General features: G+C 36.7%; 1 protein-coding gene across 1 annotated transcript in view; it reads right to left on the reverse strand.

Moving 5' to 3' along the window:
* Positions 1-11,382: 11,382 nt before the first annotated feature.
* CUNH11orf65 (chromosome unknown C11orf65 homolog) overlaps positions 11,383-26,484 on the reverse strand; it is a 177,098-nt gene continuing 161,996 nt past the window's right edge. Inside the window, exons 7-9 of the mRNA XM_055304720.1 lie at positions 19,905-20,075; positions 13,848-13,903; positions 11,383-11,534 (exon numbers count right to left, since the gene is read on the reverse strand). Of these exons, the coding sequence (XP_055160695.1) occupies positions 11,383-11,534; positions 13,848-13,903; positions 19,905-20,075 (379 nt within the window). The remainder of the gene's footprint in view (positions 11,535-13,847; positions 13,904-19,904; positions 20,076-26,484) is intronic.

Here is a 26,484-nt window from a genome sequence, read left to right on the forward strand (position 1 = left end):
TTACTATACCAAAAGCGGGATTGCTGGATCATATGGTAATTATATTTTTTATTTTTATTTTTATTTTTTATTTATTTATTTTTATATTTTTTATTTTTTAAGAAACCACGATGCTGTTTTCCAGAGCAGCTATACCAGTTTATATTCATCTCACCAGTGCACAAGGATTCCAATGTATCTACATTCTCAATTCCTGTTATTTTCTGGGTTGTTTTTGTTTTTATTTTTATTGTAGCTAACCTAATGGGTATGGCTAAGTCACTCTTATCAGTAATAGAAGTAAACTTTATATAAATCCTATGAGTGCTATTGCAGGAATACAGACTCAAGCCCTGACCCTGACCCCTGACCGTAGCTCTAACCCTAACCGCAGCAGAAGTCAGGGGTTTTATTCTCTGAAGTGGTCTGAACTGCAGGATACCAGGTACACACCCTAATCCCTAACCATTACCATAACCTTAATCCTCAGGAGGTCTCTAAAAACTGCAAAATACTAGGTATTTACCCTACCTGTGATCCTAGAGCTGAGAGAGCAAAGAGAAGAAATGTTTTAGAAGCAAAATAATGTCCTTCAACTGACAATTTTGAAACCAGATTCTGAGTAGTGTTAACTTTGCTAGTGGATTTTAATGTTAGCTTATTTGAAAACTATCCCCAAATGTTCCCTGGTGGTATATATATAATGTTTGAATATCCACTGTAGACTTATAAATCTTTGTAAGTATTGCTAAACTTAATATTTTAAAAAAATAATATTTTTTTATTTAGAGATAGCATGAGCAGAGGGAGAATCTTAGACTCCATGTTGGGTGCAGAGCCTGACATGGGGCTCGATCTCATGACCCTGGTGTTATGACCTGAGCCGAAATCAAAGAATTGGATGTTTAACTGACTGAACCACCCAGGCATCCCTAAACTTAATATTTTTTAAACAACTTTTTTAAGGTGTGCATAATTATACGAGTTGGAAATATTTTAAGAAAAAATTTGTAATCAGTCAACTGGTTACAATTTTGTTTAAAGACATTGTAGTGTAAACCCAACATGGAAAGTGGATTTCATAAGCCTCTCCAACATATTCATGCTATGAAAAGGATTAAACACAATTAAAATAATCCTGATGAATCTATGCCTCTACTTCTAAGGAAGAAATAACACCAGTGCTACTCAAACACTTCCTGATATTAACAACAGCCCATTTAATGAGGCCTGCATTACCTTTATATCAAAAATTAAAAGTTACAAGAAAACTTAAGACCAGTATCATGGACACAATGCATATATTAATTAGTAAATCAATTCCATCAGTATATTAAAAAAAAAAAAACAGTACATTGTGACCAAATGACATTATTCCAGAAATACCAGGGTGGTCTAATATTTGAAAATCAATGTTAATAAAGTAACAAAAACCATATGATCACGTCAATAGATGCAGAAAAAGTATGTGACAAATTCAACATTTATGATAAAAATTTACCAAACTAGGAATAAAAGGAACATTTTCAACTTGAGAAAGGACATCTATGAAAAGCTCACAGTTCACATCATACTTAACAGTGAAAAACTTAATGTTTTCCCCCTAAGATCTTATGAGAAACAAGGCAAGGATGCCAGCCACTCTTGCCAGTTTTATTCAACAATGTACTGGAGTTTGTGCCCATGCAATAGAGCAAAGAGAAAGAAAGAAAAGATAGTTTGAAAGGAAGTACAATTATCTTCCATTTGCAAATGACATGATCATCTATGTAGAAAATCCTCAAGATTCTATATATTAAAAAGTCTAGAACTAGTGAGTTTAACAAGATCACATGATAAAGGTCAATATACAAAACAATATTTCTGTATACCAATGTCAAAGTGTCCAGACTAGGCCCAAGATGGATCACTTACTCTACATCCCACATCAGCAAACCAAAAGAATTCAGTCTATGCTCAGCTCTCCCAGAAGAGGAACACCCAGACCAACCAATTAGTACTTGCATGCTCAGCATAAGTTATTAACCGAGTCCCAAGTCTTCTCTTTTCTCCATATATGAAAAGTAATCCTATTTTAACCAGTTAAATGCCCAGTATAAGTTCCTTGTTCCTGTTCACCTTGGTCTATGAAACCTCTTGCTTTGTAAGAAGCTCCTTTCTATTTTCTAGACTGGATGCTTCCTAATTCATCAATCACTAAATGAAAGCCAATTATATCAAGTAATATCTGTAAAAATTTCCTTTATCAAATAGTTTGAAATTGATATAAAAAATAATTAAAATTAACAATATAAAAATGAAATAGCTGACATAATTTTAATAAAATATGTGAAGTTCCTATACATTGAAATTTATAAAATATTGAGAAAGCAAAGGCCTAAATATATACAGAAAGATGTACTATGTTCATGGATTGGGAGACTCAATATTGTTAAGATAGCAATTCTCCCCAAATTGATACATATATAGAATCAATGTAATCCAGTCAAATACAAGCAAGATTTTTCCTTTTTTCTTTTGGAACTTAAAATCTATGTAGAAATTCAAAGGAATTAGGATAAGCCAAAAACAATTTTGAAAAGGAAAAAAGATTGAAAGACTTTAAATAAAGCCATAGTAACAAATACAAGGTAGTATTACCATAAAGATGAGATACACAGATTAGTGGAGCAGGATAAGGAATCCAAGAACAGACTCTCATATATGACTAATTAATTTTCAGCAAAGGCTCTAAGGTAATTTAATTGGGAAAAGATAGTATTTGCAACAATAAAAAAGTGCATATCCATATGCAAACCCTCCCCACCCCAACACATCTCAGATCTCTCCCACTATATACAATAACTAACTTGAACTGGATGATATACCTGAATGTGAGAGCTAAAACTATAAAATTTGCATAAGAACTCCTTTGTGATCTTGGTTTAAGAAAAGATTTCATAGAGAAGACATTAAAGCATTGGCCATAAAAGAAAAAAATTGTAATCTGGACTTTTAAAAAGAAAAAGAAAACCTTTTTCTCCTTAAAAGACATCAGGAAAATGAAAACACAGCCACAGCTGCCAAACCAGTATCAGATAAAGGATTTGTTTTTAGAACATATTCTTTTAAAACCTTTTAACACAAAAGGAAATAATCTAATTTGAAATTGCCAAAGGATTTTAAAAGATACCTCACCAAAAAAGACATCCAAATGGGAAATAGACATATTAAAGAATCTTACATCCTAAGACATTTAGGAAATGCAAACTAAAATCACAATGAGATGCCATTCATTATACATCCACTAGCATAGCTAAAATTAAAACATCTGACAACACCAAGTGACAAAATACAAGTGGAACAAAAACTTGTGCTGGTGGAAATGCAAAATGGTACAGCCACTTTAAAAAATGGATTCTTGAGTTCAACTAGAGAGAAGATGCCAGAGCAGAGTAGGAGGATCTGGACTCACCATCCCACAGACACACCAAGGTAACAACTACATGTATTGCAACTAATTCTGAAAATGACCTGAGGACTGGCAGAACAGATTTACCACAGCTAGTCTTGGACAGAAGGTCACACTGAAAAAGGAAGGCGTGCTGGAGACAAGGTTGGGAGCTGCACCCCAACTCTACACCTCCACTTGAAGCAACTAACCAAAAACAGGAGGGACATCACTAGAAAGGAGAAGTGGGAGAATCAGACCCTACACTGGGCATCCTTGGCAATGGAAACCATGCAAAGGGAAATATGAGTCCCTATGACATCTGGCTTGAAAACCAGTGGGGCTTAACTCCAGTAAGTTTAAAAATCACTGGATCTTAACATCAGAAGATTTAAATATCAGTAGGCTCCACTCTAGGAGAGTGTGAAGGCAGTAAGAAATAGTCCTCACCTTAAAGAGTCAGCATACTAAATAACTGTCCAAGACACAGCATAGAAGAAGCAGTTTGAAAAGTGCCTGGGTCATACATGAAAGAGAACATGTGCCGAAGGGGCAGGGATCTGTAGATTTCTCCAGGAACAAAAGTGCTTGTAGGTGTCATTTTTCTCCCCTCCCCAGTTGAAACAGCCAGAACCTTGCAGGAGCCAATGCTAACACTATCTACCTGGCTTGCCCTGCTTCTCTGCTCCCCCTGCAGACCCAGCCTACCACACCTGTCTACCCAAAGCAGCTTTGGCTCCCCCACACCCTGCAGGGAGCCCTGGCCAGGACCAGTACCACTCCTGCCCTGGGGAGTAAAGGAGATACCACGCCTAGCAGTGTGCCCCACAGAGATAAGAAATACACTAGATAAATCAGATCCAGAAATATACTGGATATATCATGCCACTCTCACTCCTGACCTGCAGAGTTTCTGCTGAAGAGTCAGTAGCAAGCATTTTGGGGTTTCTCTCATATATAATTGTTCTCTTTTCTCTTGCTGCTTTTAAGATTCTTATCATTATTTTTTGCCATTTTAATTTTTCTGTGTCTTGGTGTGAACCTCGTTGGGTTTATTGTTTTGGGGGCTCTCTGTGCCTCCTGGACCTGGATGTCTGTTTCCTTCCTCAGATTAGGAAAGTTTTCAGCTATTATTTCTTCAAATAACTTTTGGCCCCCTTCTTTCTTATTTCTCCTTCTGGGATCCCTATAATGTGAATGTTATGTCTGATGATGTCCAGAACTCCTCTAACCTAATTTCATTTTTTATTACTTTTTTCTTTTGCTGTTCATCTTGGTTTCTTTCCTTTACCTGGTCTTCCAGATTGCTGATCTCTTCTTCTGCATCTTCTGATCTACTATTGATTCGTTCTAGTTTATCTTTCATTTCAGTTAAAGAATTTGTCAGCTCTGACTGGTTCTTTTTTATATTTATTGTCTATTGGTTGAAGTTCTCACTGAATTCATTCATTCTTTTCTCAAGTGCAGTGAGTATCTGTAAGACCAGTATTTTGAGTAATTTATCCAGTATATTTCTTATCTCTGTGTCATTTAGCTGCTTTACTGTGATTGTGTCTTGTTTTTTCACTTGGGATATATTTCCCTGTCTCCTTTTGTCTGACTCTTCGTGATTGTTTTTGTGTATCAGGTAGGTCAGGTATGTCAGTATGCTGGCTCTTTAAGGTGAGGACTATTTCTTACTGCCTTCATACTCTCCTAGAGTGGAGCCTACTGATATTTAAATCTTCTGATGTTAAGATCCAGGAAAAGAACCAAAGAACAAGAAACAGACCACAAAAATAACCATAAAACAATCAACAGAATGGCACTAAATATACTTTAAATATAGGGGTACTTGGGGGGACTCGGTTGGTTAAGCATCTACCTACAGCTCAGGTCATGATCCCAGGGGCCTGGGATCGAGCCCTGAATTGGGCTCCTTGTTCAGTGGGGAGTCTGCTTCTCTTCTCCTCCCTTTGCTCATGTGTGAGCTCTCTCTCCCTCTCTCTCTATCTCTATCTCTCTCTCTCCAAAATAAAGAAGATCTTAAAAAAAAATTTAAATGTAAATGGGGTAAATGCTCCAAACAAAAGACAGAGGATCACAGAATGGATAAAAAACAAGAACTGCCCCCCTCACACCAAATAAGATATCTATATGCTGCATATAAGACATTGCTTCAAACCTAAAGAGATATACAGATTGAAAGTAAAGGCATGGAAAAAAATATTCCATGCAAATAGAGGTGGAACAAAAACTGGGATATCAATACTTACACCAGAGAAGACAAATTTGTTTTTAAACCAAAGGTTATAACAAGAGACAAAGAAGGGCATTACATAATGATAACGGGATCAATCCAACAAGACTGATATATAAATAAATATACACTACAATGCACCCAACACCCAACACCCAATGCACTATGCACCCAATATAGAAACACCTAAATACATAAAGCAAATAATAACAAAAAGAGAGACACAAGCAGTAATACTAGGCAACTTAAACACCCCACTACATCAAGGGATAGATCATTCAGACAGAAAATCAACAAGGCAACTGTAGTTTTAAGTAACACATTAGGTCAGATGGACCTAACAGATGTGTATAGAACATTCCATCCAAACACAGCAGAATATACATTCTTTTCAACTGCACATGGAACATTCTCTAAGATCACATGTCAGGCCACAAAACAAATCTCAATAAATTTAAGAATATGAAATCATATCAAGCATCTTTCCTGACCACAATGGCATGAGTGTAGAAATTACAAGAAAAAATTTGGGAAAAAACAGAAACATGGAGGCTAAACAACATGCTACTAAACAACCAATGGGTCAACAAAGAAATAATAAGGAAACAAACAAAATACTATGGACACAAATGAAAATGAAAACACGATGTTCCAGAGCCTTTGAGACAGAGCAAAAATAGTTCTAACAGGGAAGTTTATAATGATACAGGCCTAACTCAAGAGACAAGAAAAATCCCTCACAACCTATCTTACACTTAACGGAACTAAAAAGAGAAGAACAAACTAAGCCCGAAGCTAGTAGAAGGAAAACAGAAAGATTAGAATGGAAATAAATAGAGATTGAAAGAACAATAGAGGGGCACCGAGGTGGCTTAGTTGGTTAAATATCTGACTCTTGGTTTCGACTCAGGTCATGATCTCAGTGTCACAAGACAGAGCCTGGCATTGGACTCCACAGTCAGTGCGGAGTCTGCTTGAGATTTTCTCCCTTCCCCTCTGGCCCTTCCTTATACACACACACGTGCAAATAAATCTTTAAAAGAAATAAATAAAAGAAAAAGAAAAGATCAATGAAAAAGGAGCTGGTTCTTTGAAAGGATAAACAAAATTAACAAATCTCAGTGAGAACTCAAATAAAATCAGAAATGAAGAAAGAGACACCACATCAAGTACAAAGCATTATAAGAGAATATCATGGAAAATCATATGCCAACTGGATAACCTAGAAGAAATTAAATTCTTAGCAACATACAACCTTCTGATCTGAATTAGGAAGAACTAGAAAATCTGAACAAATGAGTTACCAGTAATGAAATTGAATCAGTAATCAAAAAATTCCCAATAAACAAAAGTCCTGAATCAGATGACTTCTTAAATTCTACCAAACATTCAAAGAAGAATTAATACCTATTCTCAAACTACTCCAAAAAAAGGAAGAGAGAGGAAAACTTCCAAATTCATTCCATGAAGCCAGCATTACCCTGATACCAAAACCAAAGACACTACAAAAAAAGGAAAACTCTAGGCCGGTATCTCTGATGAACATGGCTGCAAAAATCCTCAACAGAATATTAGCAAACTGAGTCTAACAATACATTAAAAGATGATTCACCACAATCAAGTAGGATTTATTCCAGGGATACAAAGGTAGTTCAATATTCACAAATCAATGTGATACATAACTTTAACAGGAGGAAGAACAGAAACCACATTATCCTCTCAAAAGATACAGGTAAAGCATTTAGCAAAATACAACCTCTTTCATGATAAAAAGTCTCAATGACATAAGTGGGAACATACTTTATAAAGTTCATATATGAAAACCTCACAGCTAACATCATACTCCATGGTGAAAAACAGAGCTTTCCTTTTAGGATTAGGAACAAGACAAGAATGTCCACTCTCACCACTTTCATTTAACATAGTACTAGGAAGTCCTAGCTGCAGCAACCAGACAAGAAAAAGAAATAAAAGGCATCAAAACTGTAACAAAGAAGTAAAACTGTCACTATTCACAGATGACATGATACTATATATATATAGAGAGAGAAAACCTGAAAGACTCCACCAAAAAGTGATTAGAACTCACAAATAAACTCAGTAAACTTGTAGGATACAAAATCAACATGCAGAAATTTGTTGTGTTTCTATGCACCAATAACAAAGAAGCAGAAAGAGAAATTAAGAGGTCAGTCTTATTCACAATTACACAAAATATAATAAAATACCTACGAATAAACTTACCCAAGGAGGTGAAAGACCTGTACTCTGAAAACTGTAAGGCACTGAGAAATAAATTAAGAACACCACAAAGAGAAAGATATACTGTGCTCGTAGATTGGAAGAATTAATATTGCTAAAATGTCCATACTACCCAGAGCAATCTACAGATTTAATGCAATCCCTATCAAAATACCAACAGCATTTTCTACAAAACTGGAACATATGATCCTAAAATTTGTATGGAATCACAAAAGATCCTGAATAGCCAAAGTAATCCTGAGAAAGAACTAAGCTGGAGGTATCACAGTCCCAGACTCCAAAATATACTACAAAGCTGTAGAAACCAAAATAGTATGGCGATAGCATAAACACATAGATCAATGGAACAGGATAAACAGCCCAGAAATAAACCCATGCCTATATGGTCAATTAATTTATGACAAAGGAGCTAAGAATATACAACAGGGAAAAGCCAGTCTCTTCAATAAATGGTATTGGAGAAACTGGACATCTACATGCAAAAGAATGAAATGACCATGTTGCTACACCATACACAAAAAATAAGCTCAAAATGGATTATAGACCTATATGTAATACCTGAAACAGTAATATTCCTAGAAGAAAATATAGGTAGTAATCTCTTAGACATAAGCATTAGCAATGTATTTCTGGATATGACTTCTCAGACAAAGGAAACAAAAGCAAGAATAAATTACTGGGACTACAACAAAACAAAAAGCACAGGAAAGGAAACTATCAACAAAACAAAAGGCAAATCTGAATGGAAGAAGATATTTGCAAATGATATGCTAAAGGATTAATATCCAAAATACATAAAGCATTTATACAACTCAACACCAAAAACATCTGATTTTAAAATGGACACAAGACCTAAGAGACATTTTTCCAAAGAAAACATACAGATGGCTAACAGACATATAAAATGATATTCAATAACTAATCATCAGGGAACTATAAATCAAAACTACAATGAGATACCACCTTCCTTACCCCTGTCAGAACAGCTAGGATTAAAAAGGTAAGAAATAATGTGTTGACAAGGATGTGGAGAAAAGGGAACCCTCAGGCATTCTTAGTGGGAATGTCAACTGGTACAGCCACTGTAGAAAACAGTATGGAGGTTCTTCAAAAAATTAAAAATAGAATTATCATATGATCCAGTAATTCTTCTGCTATTTACTCAAAGAAAACAAAAACATTAATTTGAAAAGAAATGTGTTTATTGCATGGGGATATATGCTGTTTATTGCAGCATTATTTACAATAACAAAATGTGATAAACAGACACAAAAACAAATATTACTTGGGCATAAAAAGGAATCTTGCCATTTGTGACAACATGGCTGGACACTGAGAGTATTATGCTAAGTGAAATAAGTCAAACACCATGTAATTTCACTTATATGTGGAATCACAAAACTGTAAAACAAATTGTTTGTTTATTTATTTATTTATTTATTTATTTATTTATTTAAAGATTTTATTTATTATTCATGATAGACACAGAGAGACAGAGAGAGAGGCAGAAACACAGGCAGAGGGAGAAGCAGGCTCCATGCAGGGAGCCTGACGTGGGACTCAATCCCGGGACTCCAGGATCCCGGGACTCCAGGATCTGCCCTGGGTCAAAGGCAGGCCCTCAACTGCTAAGCCACCCAGGGATCCCCTAAAATAAACAGTTTAAATACAGAGAACAAACTGGTGGTTGCCAGATGGGAGGTGAATGTGGGGGGGGGGGTTGGTCAAAATAGATGAAGTGGATTAAGGTGCACAAACTTCCAGTTATAAAATAAATAAGTCAAGGATATGAAAACTACAGCATAGGAAATATAGTCAATAATATCATAATAACGTTGGATGGTTACTACACTTTTCATGGTGAGCAATGGGTATTGGTGAGCATTCTATACACTGATAGAATCATCAAATCAGTATCTTGTGTTCCTGAAACTAGTATAACATTGTATGTCAATTGTACTTCAATAATAAATATTTTTAAAAAGGGAAAACTAATTCTTATAAAATTGTTTGCCTTATATTCCCCTCCCAGGTATTTCCCAAGAGAAATGAAAACATATGTCCCCACAAAGACTCCAACATAAATGTTCACAGCAGTTTCGTTCATAATGATCCCAAACTGGAAACAATCCAATGTCCATCAATTGGTAATGGAGAAACACACTAGGGGATGGCCATACAACTGAATGATAATCATTAAAAAAGGAATGAACTACTGATAGAAGTGACAAGAAGGGGAATCCCTGGGTGGCTCAGCAGTTTAGCGCCTGCCTTCAGCCCAGGGCGTGATCCTGGAGACCCGGGATCAAGTCCCACGTCAGGCTCCTTGCATGGAGCCTGCTTCTCCCTCTGCCTGTGTTTCTGCCTCTCTCTCTCTCTCTCTCTGTCTTTCATGAATAAATAAATAAAATCTTTAAAAAAAAAGTGACAAGAAGGTTGAATCTCAAAAGCATTATGCTAAAATGAAAGAAGCTAAACCAAAAAAGACTAAATATAGAATGATTCCATTTATATGACATTCTAGCAAAGGCAGAACTGTAGTGATTGAAAGATCAGTGGTTCTGGGGCGTTTGGGTGAAGTGAGTGGACTGACTACAAAAATGCCCAATTTAGGGTGATGGAAATAAATTATGTCTTGAATATTATATTTACATGAATGTATACATTTGTCTAAACTCAAACAGAACACTCAAAATGGGAAAATGTTCATGTAAATTATATCTCAATAAATCTGTTTTTTCCTTAAATATATAGGTTCTCTGAGTGCTGGGTTGTTTTTTTTTTTTTAAATATTTGAGGGTATAAGCCTCTAGTCTATTAGGATTATAGACAGATTATTTAAAGATACAGTGTAGAAAGTGTGATGATGAGTAGTAGCAAAGGATGCTTATGGGAACATAGAGTAATTCAAACTTAGAGTGTGGGAGACCTGGCAGGTACCTCCGCAGCTCTACTCCTCCCTCTGTGGAAGCTGAAATACAGATTTTTGCTTTTCTAGCTTCTTTAGCTAAGGGTCCCCCTGCAACCCAGTTTCATTGCAAGGATGCCAAAAGTGATGAGGGCTGGGCCTTCTGGTAGGACTTTGGCTTTCCTGATAAAAGGAGAACTTGTTACATTACCCCTTTCCCTTTTTTTTTAATTGAAAAAAGAGCTCTGCCTGACATGATTGCACAAATAAAGAATGCTTCAAATAAAGAAGAAAAATCAACCTAAAGGGTTTTTTTTTTTGTACCTAAATGTATTTATTTAAGCAGGATTGTTAGAATACAAGGAGTAATTTCTACATTTTCCATGACCATTGTATTCAGTCCAATGTCCTATTTCTCTTTAGGCTTCTTTACTTAATTGAGCTACATAGATTCTGTGCCAAGAATTTATAAGTCATTCTGGCCAGAATAAACTATCTCTTGGCTATAACCAATAGAATCAGGGCTTGAAGGACTATAGCTCAGAAAAGTAGAGTACTTTATATTTATATTCCATAAGTGGAATCAGGCGTTAGTCTAGTATAATTTGTTTTTTTAAAAATATTTCCATATAAAGTATCTTCTGGTGTTCCCATTTTCTCCTCTGACATATCTGCATAGTCATATCTTTTTTTCTGTGCTTGCTCAAGTGTGAAACCTAGAAAGAAATGACAAATGTTTAGAAAGATGTTGGATATGATAAGGTATAGACTCATTCAATATGCCTCTACGTACCAGGCAAGGTCTCTTCTATATTCCTTCTTACCACTCTTAGAACAGATACTTTTATATCCTACTTAGCCATAAATGTTGCAAATTTCTTATTCATCTACTTTTCACTACCATCATTGTCCATCTCTACAAAAGGCTTTGCAGAACCTGGGTCTAAGGTTTGATCTACTACTAAGTAGCTGTATAATCTGGGGTAGGTTACCTAACCTCTCAATGTCCTCATCTGTAAAATGGGGATAATACTGGCACATACACAGCTCACAATTTCTATGAGAATTAAGTGTGAGGGTGCCTGTATAGAACCTAACATTTTATTAGTTTGGCACTTAGCTGGTGCTCTATAATTATTAGCTAACAGTTCTTTATTTACAAATGAAGAGAAGCCTTTTCTCTCCCTAGAGGTAAAAGCTTCAAATCTCTAGATTGGATTTCCTCGTGCTTCTTGGAGAAATGGCACACAGTCTTTCCTCTTCTCCCATGGCCAAAGATCTCAGTGTGTCACCTTCCACTGACTGCACTGACAGTGCAAATCTCCACTACTTAAAATAGTTTTCACTTGATATTATGTCCCTTCCAATTGCCATGCTATAACTTTCCTTTTTTTTTCACAGTAATCTCTTAACTCAGTATTTACATTCTCTGCTTCAATTTTTGTACTTGTCATTCCTTTATATTCTTTTATCTGCAATTGAGAACCTACTACGTGCTATAAGTTGGGGATTCATATCAAACACCAAACTCCTCTGTCAGGTGAAGGTAGACCTAAAACTGTTCTCTAGAAGGCCATAAACTCCATTAAACCCCTCAAGTGGAAACCACAGAACATTTCTGAGGAATAGGCAAGAGGCTGGTGAGACAGGGTTCTGAATGAGGGGGAAAGCCTGATATGATAAGGATGGAAGGGGAGCCAGACCCAGAGCCAGGAGGCTATGATTAAGTTAGGACTATATTCCAAGTGCAGTAGAAAACTATCAGAAACAGCAGAGGTACTCATCTTTAGGAGTGTGGTTTCTAAAGCTAGCCTGCCTCCATTAAAATCCTATCCCTCACAAGAAGTGACTGTGTGACCTTGAGCAAGTAATTTGGTATCTCTTTGTTTGCTTATCTATAAAATGAACCTTGTCTCATTGAGTTGTTCTGAAAATTAAAGGAATTAATTTTATAAAGCACTTTAAGACAGCACTTCCACATAGTAATTCCTTAAAAAGAGTTTGTTAAGTAAATGTTTTAACTGTACTGATTTAAATCTGTAAAAGATCACTATCTATTGTGTGGGGAGGGCTTTGGATGATTGTCAGTTTGGAGGTGTTGGAGAAGCATAATGGACACATGGACTGTTGGGGTGGCCGTAAGCAGACAGGTTAAGGCAAATGACAGCTAACATTTATGAGAACATGTTATTGCTAGACACTATTCTCAGCTATTCACATGTATTATCTCTTATTACCTCACAATTACCTATGAGCTGGGTACTACTGTTATTCTAATTTTACAGATGAGAAAACTGAGCCAGTAATTTCTCCAATATCACACAGCCAAAATTCAAAACCATGCAGTCTGAATCAACACTCCACAAATGTAAACTCTCCACTTTACTGCCTCTCAGTGATGATCACAGGACAGAACCCATACACTCAGATTATACAATAACCATAATTAGGCTTGAGCTATATTAGAATTATTGAAATTTCTAGGACATGAGAATATGCTTCCTCAACATGCTATCACTTTCAGCTTCTCAGTACTGTGGGCCACTGGCAGGACAAGTGGCATAGAACCTAAAAAAAATATTTCTAACATGAAAAAAACCCCACTTTTTAAAAAGTAGGCTGTAAATGCCCAATGTGGGGCTTGAACTCATGACCTTGTGATCAGAAATCACATACTCTAACAACTGAGCCAGCTAGGTGCCCTTATTTCTAATATTTTGAGGCATTTATTTTGCCAAGTGAAGTTTGCTCATTAAAAATAATTACTGAAACCATGAAAGAAGTAACTTTTCAAAAGGAGGATTAATTTTTAAAACCATCTTATCCAACATAAATAAGACAGAAAATTTTCTTCTATTTCCAAATAACAGGCTTACATATCAAGGTAAAAATGACTTAGCAAATTCATTTATGTCTACATAGTATGCAGGCTGCTGAAATGTTAGGTGCTTAGAAATGTGCACATGTGTGAAATGTGTCATTTTTGTTCACAAGGATTTCCCATAAAAGTATTGCTAAAAATCACCTACTTGTGAAGTTAGCTGAAGAGTTGCTTGTAGCAATTTCCTTCCAGTTGGCAATATACCTAAGCACATTATATGGGCATTCATTAAATTAAATCAATGTATTAGTAATAAATTGATTCATTAGTACATGTTAGACTACTCCTAAAATTCCACTTTCTCTATGAAATCTTGGATTGATGGTGACAAATTCATAGGTCCAAATGTTTAATTCTCATGACTTCTCCATCTCCAACTAACTCTCATGTATCTAAAGCAACCTCTAGGACAAGGAATTGGAGGAGGAATAAAAATGGTGCCTTCTATCATATTCGTGCCCTCTGATCTCCCTCCAGCATACCTCTTCTCATTTTATGCTGTTCATTCCTGCAACATCATGTCCTCAGTTGAATGCATACTAAGATCTCAGCTAAATTCTAAATTAAAATTACAAACAGAAAATTCTCTGGGAGGGAAAAAGTGAGGGGAAAACTACCACAATGAAACACTTTCTCCTTGGTTCTTGATTGTTGGACTTATGGTCTCTGACATATCAATGGAAATTTAAAGTGTATGCTTTATGATTATATTAGAGCAATGGTGCTATCTTTGACATGTCTGATAAATATAAAAAATTACATTTAAATAGAGCATGATTTTAGGGCTGCCACCTCTGTTTCCTAAACAGAGACTGAATCAGGGAGACAAAGGAAGCCCAAAAAGAGGTAAAATAGGGAAGGTAAGGCCTGATGAGCTACAAAGCTGAGGTGGAGACTTAAAGAGGCAGGTTTCCTGTGACATCCTATTTCATCCCTTTCCCCAAGCCTCTTTGAAATCAGGTAAGGTGTTGGCTGCACCCAAGAAATCAAATAAGGAGTTGGTTCCAAAAGGTGCTGACAATGGACGTGACAGAGAAAAAAGTGAGAATTCTGAATAATGTAATTCAGAAAATGCTATCATTTTTCAAGTATTTATTTATTCCTTGTGAATTGTTTTTACTTTTGTTGACTGTGTGTTTCTGGATTTTTTGTTGTTATAGGAAGGTGTATGTTATCTAACAGCATTTAATTAAAACAAAGTATTGTATCTAAATTGGCTCCTTCTTGTTACTACTACCTATTGTTGCTCCAAGAACTTTATTCTACAGCTTTAAATGGGATGATGCTGGATCATTGCCACATGAAAAAGATGTAGGAAAACATCAGGTGGTGTAAACTCCCTCCAGAATCTCATAGTAGACAATTCAGTCTGGCTTGACTTTAAATTTAGGCAAATTCTGTCCTCAGTGGAGCCCTATGAAGTATTGGATGTCAGAGGAGCCCTATGAAGTATTGGATGCCAATCATTCTGCTTCCTTGGATTTATATACTGAAAGTTTTCCTTCCATTTTCAAGAAACCAATATAAAGGACCTTCAGTCAATTGTATCTTATGACCTGACAGTCTGGGCACAAACATACACCATATTTAAGGCTGATCACTAACCCTGAGATTAGGACATGAACTTATTTGATTGCATAAAAAAATTGTCAGTGAACATACCAACTGTAATCAATAAGAAATCTAAGTTTTACAAATACAAGCAACAATCTAATGAAAGCATTACCATGCTGCTTATATCATAGACCTGATCTGTCTTTCTCACTAAGATATTTTTGGACATTTTCAGAATAATGTATATATGGAACCTATGGTGAATCTCTCAAAAGTATAAATTTAACACCTTAATGGCCTGGGAAAAGTCCCTGGCCAGAAAGGCCACATAACTACATGTCTTAGATATCAGAGGAACAGCTTCAGACATAGAAATTGCCTGTAACACACATAGGCAAAGAGCTCTCACTAACAGGATTCACAGAATATCAGGCAACTAAGATAATCCAGCAGCTGACCACTGAACAGGTTATGTCAAAATTCACTTGCAGTTTGAAAAATATGAAGACTCTGGGAGGAACATCCATCTGGATAGAGAATATGACCCTGAAATCCAGCAGGATAATGTCAGCAGCTGTCATAGTAGCCATCATGTGGGTGATTCAATCATGGCAATGCAAGGATTGTTTTACATTCTAAACACCTATAGCAGTATATCTCTGGATACCACAGAAGGGCAATGGTACTCCTCAGTATCCTTGAGTCCAAAAGTTAAGTTGCCTCTATTTATTCTTCAGATTAATAACAATATTATTCTCAGTTGATATTCCATCAGAAGATATGCATGATTGTTCCCAGTGGAGAGTCCATCTGCCACACAAGGAGCTAGCACACAAGTTTTTTTGGGAAGAAACTGGTTTGTATCACTGAACATCAATGTTCAACACATTTATGTCATTTTAAAGGTCGGACTACAGATTTTAGTGGCTACCAATCTTCCTGAAGGGAAAAATATCAGACTCTGAAATTCTCAACAGAGTGTCATTAAGACAGTTGCAAATATCCAGATAGCCATGAAGATCTAACAGAGGTCTCCTGTGGAGACCATAATTACACTGTGGAAAAGGTGCTTACACCTAATGTCTGCCATTAGTAGGCGAAAGTCTTTGCAAGCTTGATCTTGCCTAAGATAATCAATAGCTTGAGCTCAGTAAGTTACTTAAATATTCTCAAATAATCATGCTGGATTCCTTTGAAATTTTTGTTGTCCAGTACCCAACTTAGAATACAAGCATAGCTCAAACCACAAGGGAGGAAAGCAAGAGAACAAGAAAAGAACAGAAAAGAACTACAAAACAACCAGAAAAAAAATTAACAAAATGGCAATAAGTGCATACCTATCAATAGTTACTTCAAATGTAGATTGACTAAATGCTCCAATCAAAAGACATAGGATAACAGAATGGATAAAAAACAAACAAACAAACAAACAAACAAAAAAAAAACAAGACCCATCTATATGCTGCCTATAAGAGATCACTTCAAAATAAAGACACATACAGACTGTAGGTGAAGGCATGGAACCATGCAAATGGAAGTGGAGAAAAAAGCCAGGGTAGCAATATTTATAACAGACTTTAAAACAAAGACAGTAGTAAGAGACAAAGAATGGCATTATATAATGATGAAGGGATCAATCCAACAAGAGGATATAACAATTGTAAATACCTCTGCACCCAACATAGAAGCACCTAGCAAATGCTAACAGATATAAAGGGAGAAATAGATGGTTATAACATAATACTAGAGGATTTTGACACTGTCAATGGTTAGATTACCCAAACAGAAAATCTATAAGAAAACAGTGGCTTTGAGCAACATAATTAGACCAGATGAACCTAACCGATATATAAAGAGAATTTCATCCAAATACAGCAGAATACATAGTCAAGTGCACATGGAACATTCTCTAAGATACATCAGCTGTTAGGCCAGAAAACAAGTGTCAATAATTTTAAGAAGACTGAAATCATATCAAGCACCTTTTCTGACGACAACAGTATGAAACTCAAATTAAAAAAAAAAAAACCCTGGAAAAATCACAAACACTTGGAAGCTAAACAATATGTTACCAAACAACCAATGAGTCAACAAAGAAATCAAAGAAAAAAATACATGGAGACAAATGAAAATGGAAGCACAACAGTCCAAAATCACTGGGATACAGCAGCAGCAGTTCTAAGACGGAAACTTATAATAAAAACACACCTTAACTCGAGAAACAAGAAAAATCTCAAACTAATAACCCCACCTTATACCTAAGGAGCTAAAAAAAGAAAATCTAAGCCTCAAGTCAGTAGAAGGAGAAAAATAATAAAGATTGGAGAGGAAATAAGTTAATATAGGAACTAAAAGAACAATAGAAAGGATTAATGAAACCAAGAGAAGGCTCTTTGAAAAGATCAACAAAAGTAATAAACCTTTAGCTAGACTTATCAAGAAAGAAAAGAGAATAAAATCAGAAATTATTTTGGAGAAACTACAAGCAACACCACAAAAATACAAAAGTTTGGGTAGCCCCGGTGGCCCAGCAGTTTGGTGCCGCCTTCAGCCCAGGGCATGATCCTGGAGACCCAGGATCGAGTCCCATGTCACTCTCCCTGCATGGAGCCTGCTTCTCTCCCTCTCCCTCTGCCTGTGTCTCTGCCTCTCCCTCTCTGTCATGAATAAATGGATAAAATCTTTTTAAAAAAATACAAACGTTTATAAGAGAATATTATGTAAAATTATATGCCAACAAATTGGACAACCCAGAAGAAATGAACAAATTCCTAGAAATGTATGATCTTCCAAAACTGAATGAGGAAGAAATAGAAAAATATGAACAGGTCAATCATTAGGAATGAAATTGAATCAGTAATCAAAAAACTCCCAACAAACACAAGTCCAGGATCAGCTGGCTTCACACGTGAATTCTACCAAATATTTAAAAGAGAATTAATACCTATTCTTCTCAAACTGTTCCAAAAAATAGAAGAGAAAGGAAAACTTCCAAATTCATTCTATGAAGCCAGCATTACCCTGATACCAAACCAGTCAAACACTACAGAAAAAAACCCCCAACTATAGGCCAATTTACTTGATGACATAGATGCAAAAATCCTCAACAAAATATTTACAAACTGAATTCAATAATACATTAAAAGTATCATCCACCACAATCAAGTGGGATTTAGTCTAGGGATGCAAGGGTGGCTCAATTTTTGCAAATCAATCAATGTGATACATCAAGTTAAGAAGAAGAAGGAGAAAAGCCATACAATCCTCTCAATAGATTTTTTTTAAAGCATTTGACAAAATACATCATTCATGATAAAAACTCTCAACAAAGTAGGTTGAGAGAGAACATACCTCAAGATAATAAAGGCTATATATGATAAACCCATAGCTAACAATGGTGAAAAACTGAGAGCTTTTCTTCTAAAATCAGGAACAAGATAAGAATGTTCTTTCACCACTTTTATTCAACATAGTACTAGAAATCCTACAGCAATCAGACAAGAAATAAAAGGCATCTAAATGGCCACAGACACATGAAAAGATGCTCAACACCACTCATCGGGGAAATGCAAACCAAAACCACAATAAGATATCACCTCATATCTGTCAGAATAACTAAAATAAAAAAGACAAGAAATAGCAAGTGTTGGTGAGGATGTGGAGAAAAGGAATCCCTCATGCATTTTCAGTGGGAATGCAAACTGATGCAGCCACTATGGAAAACAGTATAAAGATTTCTAAAAAAAAAAAAATAAAAATAGAAATACCATATGATCGAGTAATTCCACTACTGGGTATTTACTGAAAGAAACGAATATACTAATTCGAAAAGATATGTATGTTTATTGCAGCATTATTTACAGTAGCCATGATATGGAAGCAGCCCATGTGTCTATTTGCTAAAGAATGGATAAAAAAGATGTGATATATATATATATATATATAATAGTGGAATATTTTTCAGTCATTAAAAAGAATGAACCCTTAACATGTGAAAATATTGGTGGAGCTAGAGGGTATAATGAGGTGAAATATAGTCACCTCATTGGGTGAAATAAGTCAGACAGAGAAAGACAAATGTCAAAGGATTTCACTGTGTGTGGAATCTAAGAAACAAAACAAATGAACAAACCAAAAATCAGATTCTAAATATACAGAACTGATGGCTGTCAAAGGGGGGTGGGTGGCAGGATGGCTGAAATAGACAAAGGGGATTAAGAGGTACAAAGTTTCCATTATAAAATAAATAAGTCACAGAGGTGAAAAGTACAGTATCAGAAACCCAATCAATAATATTGTAGTAAAGTTGTATGGTGACAGATAGTGCCTATACCTATCATGGTGAGCACTGAGCTATGTACAGAATTGTTGAATCACTGTATTATAGACCTACAACTCATACATCACTGTATGTTAATTACACTTCAATTTAAAAAATCCTTAAATCTTATTTTCTTTTTCTACTTTTATATCATCTTTTAATATTCTTCCCTCATTTCTTTTTTTCTAGACAAACAATACTCATTTGTTTTTGTTGTTGTTGTTGTTGTTTTTTAGGATTATGTTTGTGGGCCCAAGACATGGGGCTGGGAACATTAGAAATGTACAGGAGGGCTGCCCTTGCTCCCCAGTAAAAGCAGAATGCATTTACTCATCAAAGTTCAGTGCATTTGTCCAGTTTAGCACTTCATCCACTTCCCATTCCATCACAGCATCTATTCCACTGCCTTCGACTGATCTCATGAGCCCCTGGGTTGCTGTGTGAATTAAATCTAGAGTTTTAGGATTTGTTGACTTAGCCTGTAGGCTTCCTGCATAGTACCTAAACAGAGGAAAGGAAAGGAGACATAAATCTTGTGAAACAGGTGATTACTAGGAAATGCAGTTCATATATATATATACATATATATAGTAGCTGTGAAACTATTTACATATTGCACCAAGTTTTTACCCTATTTAACTCAAATACATCCAAACCAAGTTCTATGTCATGGGATCTTTTGGGAAAAAAAGAAATGAAAAGAAAAAGAAAAGAAAGAAGGAAAGGAAAAGGAAAAGGAAGAAACTTAACCATGCTAACTGGTGAAGCCTCGTTTCAAAACCACCTGTAAGTACATTGCACTGTTATGATACAATGAAAAACCAACTTATTAAATCACCAAATCACAGAATTACAGAGTCTTAAAGGATCTTGGAGACCAGATGACTAGCCCTCCTGTCTTATAGGAGAGAGATTAAGTCCCAGAAAACAAGGTCACGTGGCTAATAGTAGGTAAGAAGAGGAAAGGGGAGGGAAGGCAAAAGGAAGATATGGTAACATCTTTTTTTGTGTCAGGTACTTTTCATACCTTATCTTGTTTAATTCTCTCTAAAAAGACGCAGCCATTTGTGACAGCTATTTTTATTCCCATTTTATGGGTGAGGAAATTGAGAGCTGGAGAAGTTAAGAAATTATTCAAGATCATGTAGGTAGTAAACAGATGTCAGAGCCCATATTCAAATCTGACTCCCAGTCCAGACTTCTTTGGCAGCACTGTTCTGTCTCATGTTAGTGTGAGCACATATATGAATGCATACACCAAACATGAGCTAAGTGAGTAAAGACAAGTTAGCAGTCCTTACAAGAACATTAGAAAATAGGATTTTTCTTTGGTTTTTCATTTTAAGACCTACACTACAGTGGTATTCCATTTTTTTTTTTAGTTTTTTTTTTTTTAAAGATTTGTTTATTTGACAGAGAGAGAGCACGAGCACATGGGGAGCAGCAGATGGAGAGCAGAGGCTCTCTGCTGGCCAGGAGCCCAATGCAGGGCTCGATCCCAGGACGTGAGATCATGACCTAGGCTGAAGGCAGACGCTTCACTGCCTGAGCCACACAGGTGCCCCTGGTATTCCATTTTAAAAGTTAACCTACTCTGAAGCCGTTTTCACTTATTAATTCAACAGTGAGTAGGAAGCGGCTCAGTGGTAGCATGGAGCTAGGTAGGACTCTGATTTCCAGCTACCTGGCCTTGAGTCTTGTTTCTGTGATTTACTGGCTCTATGACCTTTGCCAAATAACCTAGTGTTTGGGGGCTTCAGATTATCTTAAAATGGTACTCATAACACTCCTCAGCATTCTTGAGAAGTTTAGAAGAATAAGTCCTTATAAAGCATTCAGAACGATGGCACATAGGAAGCATTCAGTAAAAGAAGGCTTGCAAATTCCTGGACAGTAAGGCATAGGGCAGTGACAAGATATGTCTCTGCCTTCATGAAGTTTCTGCTTTTTCAAACTTTAAATAGATAACGACACATGAGAGATATTTTCACAGAGGCAGGAAAATGCCTTTTGATTTATATTGGTTAGTAAGAGCACAAATTGTTTTTTTTTGTATATATTTTTTATTGGAGTTCAATTTGCCAACATATATCTAACACCCAGTGCTCATCCCATCAAGTGCCCCCCTCAGTGCCCATCACCTAGTCACCCCATCCCCCCACCCACCTCCTTTCCACCACCCCTTGTTCGTTTCCCAGAGTTAGGAGTCTCTCATGTTCTGTCTCCCTCTCTGAGATTTCCCACTCATTTTCTCTTTTCCCTTTAATCCCTTTCACTAATTTTTATATTCCCCAAATGAATGAGACCATATAATGTTTGTCCTTTTCCGATTGACTTACTTCACTCAGCATAATACCCTCCAGTTCCATCCACGTTGAAGCAAATGGTGGGTATTTGTTGTTTCTGATGGCTGAGTAATATTCCATTGTATACATAGACCACATCTTCTTTCTCCATTCAGCTTTGATGGGCACTGAGCCTCCTTCCACAGTTTGGCTATTGTGGACATTGCTGCTGAACCATTGGGGTGCAAGTGTCCTGCCGGTTCACTGCATCTGTATCTTTGGGGTAAATCCCCAGCAGTGCAATTCCTGGGTCGTAGGGCAGATCTATTTTTAATTCTTTGAGGCACCTCCACACAGTCTTCCAGAGTGACTGCACCAGTTCACATTCCCACCAACCACGCAAGAGGGTTCCCCTTCCTGCACATTCTCTCCAACATTTGTTGTTTCCTGTCTTGTTAATTTTCACCAGTTTCACTGGTGTGAGGTGGTATCTCATTGTGGTTTTGATTTGTATTTCCCTGATGGTAAGTGATGCGGAGCATTTTCTCATGTGCTTGCTGGCCATGTCTATGTCTTCTTTGGTGAAATTTCTGTTCATGTCTTTTGCCCATTTCATGATGGGATTGTTTGTTTCTTTGCTGTTGAGTTTAAGTTCTTTATAGATCTTGGATACTAGCCCTTTATCTGATAGGTCATTTGCAAATATCTTCTCCCATTCTGTAGGTTGGTAAGAGCACCAATTGTAAGAAAGGATAATTTCACAATTTTCCAATAGTTTTTCATTGACTTACTTATATAATAAATATTTATCAAGTGTCCACCACTTGCAATGCATTGTGTACAGAGGTGGGGATTCCTTTGCAGAAATTGCAACCGTCCGCTCCATATTCGCTGAATAGGCACTCAAAAAAAATGCACTGAATGAATGAGTGAGTGATGATACCCAATGGCCCAGGTTTATTAACTAATGCTCATGCCACAACAAAAATGCATTTAAAAATCAGAAACTAGGGTTGAGCACATTTTTTATGAGTTCTACATTTTGCCTCCCAAAATATATACTTGTGATTAGATATGGAAACCTGGATATTTCTTTTTCCTTGACAACAGTGATTTACAACAGTTTATTTTTGTTCTCATCAAGGATATAAGGAAAGAGGATTTGTTTTAAAGAGAACTGTAAAACTTATTCCAATAATTTGTTTTAAACTCTTTAAATATCGGTCACTATTTATAATTAAGTGGGCTATAACAGTAATCAAGCAACAATTGGTTAGCAAGTAGAACAGAGTTTCAAATAGAACAGAAACCCGAAATACAGATCACATTATAATAATCATAACTTGTTTTATAAAAAAATGAGTGATATTTAAAACAAAAACTTGGAAAAAAATAAAAAAATAAAACAAAAACTTGGGCAGCCCCGGTGGCTTAGCGGTTTAGCGCCGCCTTCGGCCCAGGGCATGGAGTCCCGGGATCAAGTCCCACATTGGGCTTCCTGCATGGAGCCTGCTTCTCCCTCTGTCTGTCTGTCTGTCTCTCTGTGTGTCTCTAATACATAAATAAAATCTTAAAGAAACCTAAAAACCTAGTTTGGCTATAGAGATAATGTTGTTGATAGAAAATTTAGAGAAAAAAGCACTATAAAAATGTTCTTCTGAATATACCAATAGGGAGAGAAGTTAAAATGTAAAAGACCTAGCAAGAATCAAAGTTTAAACTGGAAAAGAAGTCAAGAAGAGCTAAGATCTGTAGGGCATTGGAAGGGAATGTAAAAATCAAATTTTGTTTAATTAAAAGAGAGGTAAAAAAAATATCAAAATTTTATTGATTTTATTCCCTGCTGATTGTCAGCAAAATTCAGATAGAGGATGCCATCAGCAAACAAAGCACACAAAATAACATTTCTTATTCATCCCCTGCAGCCTTACAACATCCAGCCATTTAGTGACTCAACTCATTCAACAAATAACATGTATTCATTAAGCATCTACTATGTCTCCAGCCCTGTGCTGATAACCAGATCAGGGTCCCTGTTGTTTAGGAGCTCAAAGTATAGTGGAGATGGTGGACAAACATGCAGAGATTTGCAAAAGTGTGACAGCCAAGGATATAAAACATCAATGAGGGTATCCAAGAAAAGTGCCTGTGCCTAGTTAAGTCAGGGAAGGCTTAGAAAGGGATGTTTGAGCTAACTATCAAAAGATGAAAACCTTGTGGCCATGGAATTGACCCAGAAAAGAGTAACCTAGGGAGGGGAACTATCATCTGGGATGGAGCCCCTGACATGTTTCAGGTAAGGAGGTGATTTAATTTGTTTTCGAGACAGCCTCAGTGTTTACGCAGAGATGGAAAAAGATTAGAGACAAAGACTAAGTAGAAGTACTCTGCCCATGAAGTAGAGATGAGAGCATTGAGAACCTGCAGTTGGGAAGGGAGGGATGTGCCAGATGTGGGAGAGTCTTTGGACACAAAATTAGCAGAACTTTAGAACAGATGACATATGGGAGCTTATGAAAGGTAGGAAGTCAAGGATAACTCCTACATTTCTGACTTGGATGAAGGGAGAAAGATGGTGTCATAATCTGAGGCCAAGAGGAATATGGAAAAAGAAACAATTTTTATGATGAGGAATATAAGAAATCAGTGTTAGACCAGTAGAATTTGAGGTGGTACTGTCTGTGTAATTAGCTCAGTTATGGATGAGGATTGTTTTGAGAGTAAACAGAGGAAAGGAAAAAAAAAGAAATAAAACTTATTATTCATGTTCATTTGGGCTTATTGCCAGGTATCTCTCCACCACTGCTGTGCCTGAGCTTCAGGAAATCATACAACCACTCTTGTCAATGCCAGCTATTTCTAGGTGATGGCACATATGGTGAGTGTATTTTGTTGTTCTGAGCCTATTACGACACTTCCTTTACATGGAGGTAATGTTGTATGGAATAAAATGATGAATACGGCTTCTGTAATAAATGCTGACAAAGGTAATGCAAGTGGAGAAACAAAATACACATCCAGAATATCTGTTTATCTCTGCAAACACAAAGAGATGCCACTTGTTTATGGGAAGGGTTCAATATAATCACCCTGACACCACATAGCCAGGACATGTCACTGTCGGAGGCAAAGCAATGGCCTTTGCTGTACAGTTAGCTATGACTGTTTAACCTGAACAATCTCAGTGAGGAAAAGACCATATTTATGAGTCTATATGTAGCCTCCATCCCTGTACCCATGGCTACTTTGTACATGGCTCCATTGAGCGACCACTTGATGTATCCAGGTAAAAAAACCTGACATCCACAGGATGGATTGTCTTGTCCATCTGAATACTTAGTTTTCTGCCTCTTTAGCCCTTTGGAAGACATATACAAAGACACAAAGACACTCTTTGCCCATTCTGAGCATACCTGTCCCCAGACCTAATCACCAATTTTCCCATTTAATTCCATCCAAGTACCCAATCAGCTGAAAAGCTTTTGGTTACTGCCCACAGTCAATAAGATCCTTATCTCAAGCTATACCTCCTTTCTATACAAAGTAGAAAACTGGTTGTACTCACTGGGAAGATACCCTTTGACCATTCTTTGGGCCTATCGAGGCATCGTAATATAGTGACTGACCATATTTGGATATTGCCAGAATCCTGTGCAGATCCATGGTGGATCAGACCTAATGTATTCTCCATCTGTTAGCTTACCTATAAGGTCAAAGGCTTGGAGATGCAGCAGAGCCAATGCAGCATATGCGGGTGTTGAAATAATTTGAGCCACCTTCTCATACAGCTTACTGAAGCCTTCTGGACTTTCTCAGATCCATTCTCATATGTACGTCATCTACTTTGTACTGAGATGATGCTGTATACTCAGTTCTATGGTTCATTGGATTAGATAAAACCCAAGTCAGTTCATAATCACGGAGCACTTGAATCCTACTGCCAAGTATCCAGTCTCTACCAGGGCTTAGAAGCAGAACAAGAACTGATTTTCAAATGTAAAATAGTTGTTGGCAGAAAAGGGCATTACCTTACCCCCTAAACCCTCTGTGCTGAGATCTTCTTTTTGCAAGAGTCTCCATACAGTATTTCACTATCTGTCCAATACTGTAGGGTCTGCTTGGTCATAAAGGCCAAGTGGGACCTTGATCAACTGTGGACCTGCTACCATGTTCATTCTTACACCATACCCCACTGGAGTCTGGTAGCCTCATTAGATTACCTCGAAAATAGGTTGGAGGAGCATACCCCAACATGGCATGTTTTACTTCCTAAATCTAGAGAGGCCCTCTAAGTGCTGTGTGCTTTCAAGACAGACATTACAAGGTGTTGATACTTGTCTCTAACTTTAGAATGGATATCCCAAAATGTCTGTAAGCTTTAGTTATGTGGCAAACCCTTAACATTTTGCAAAATGTATCTCTTTCCTTCTGGTGTGCATTTGTCTTAGTAAGTCATCCAGGGAGTTATTTTTTGCTCACTGCATCTGGTTAGTGTCATGGACAGTCATGATGGTCTATGGGAACTGAGATGTGCAAGCCCAGAGAAAAGAGCAGGATTGCTGACATAGCTCTGAGAGTAAGATGCAAACGTACATCCTCTTCTTTCCGTGTAAATGCAAACTGCT

The sequence above is a fragment of the Nyctereutes procyonoides genome, unplaced genomic scaffold (genome assembly GCF_905146905.1).
Source record: "Nyctereutes procyonoides isolate TBG_1078 unplaced genomic scaffold, NYPRO_anot_genome, whole genome shotgun sequence".
NCBI lineage: Eukaryota > Metazoa > Chordata > Mammalia > Carnivora > Canidae > Nyctereutes > Nyctereutes procyonoides.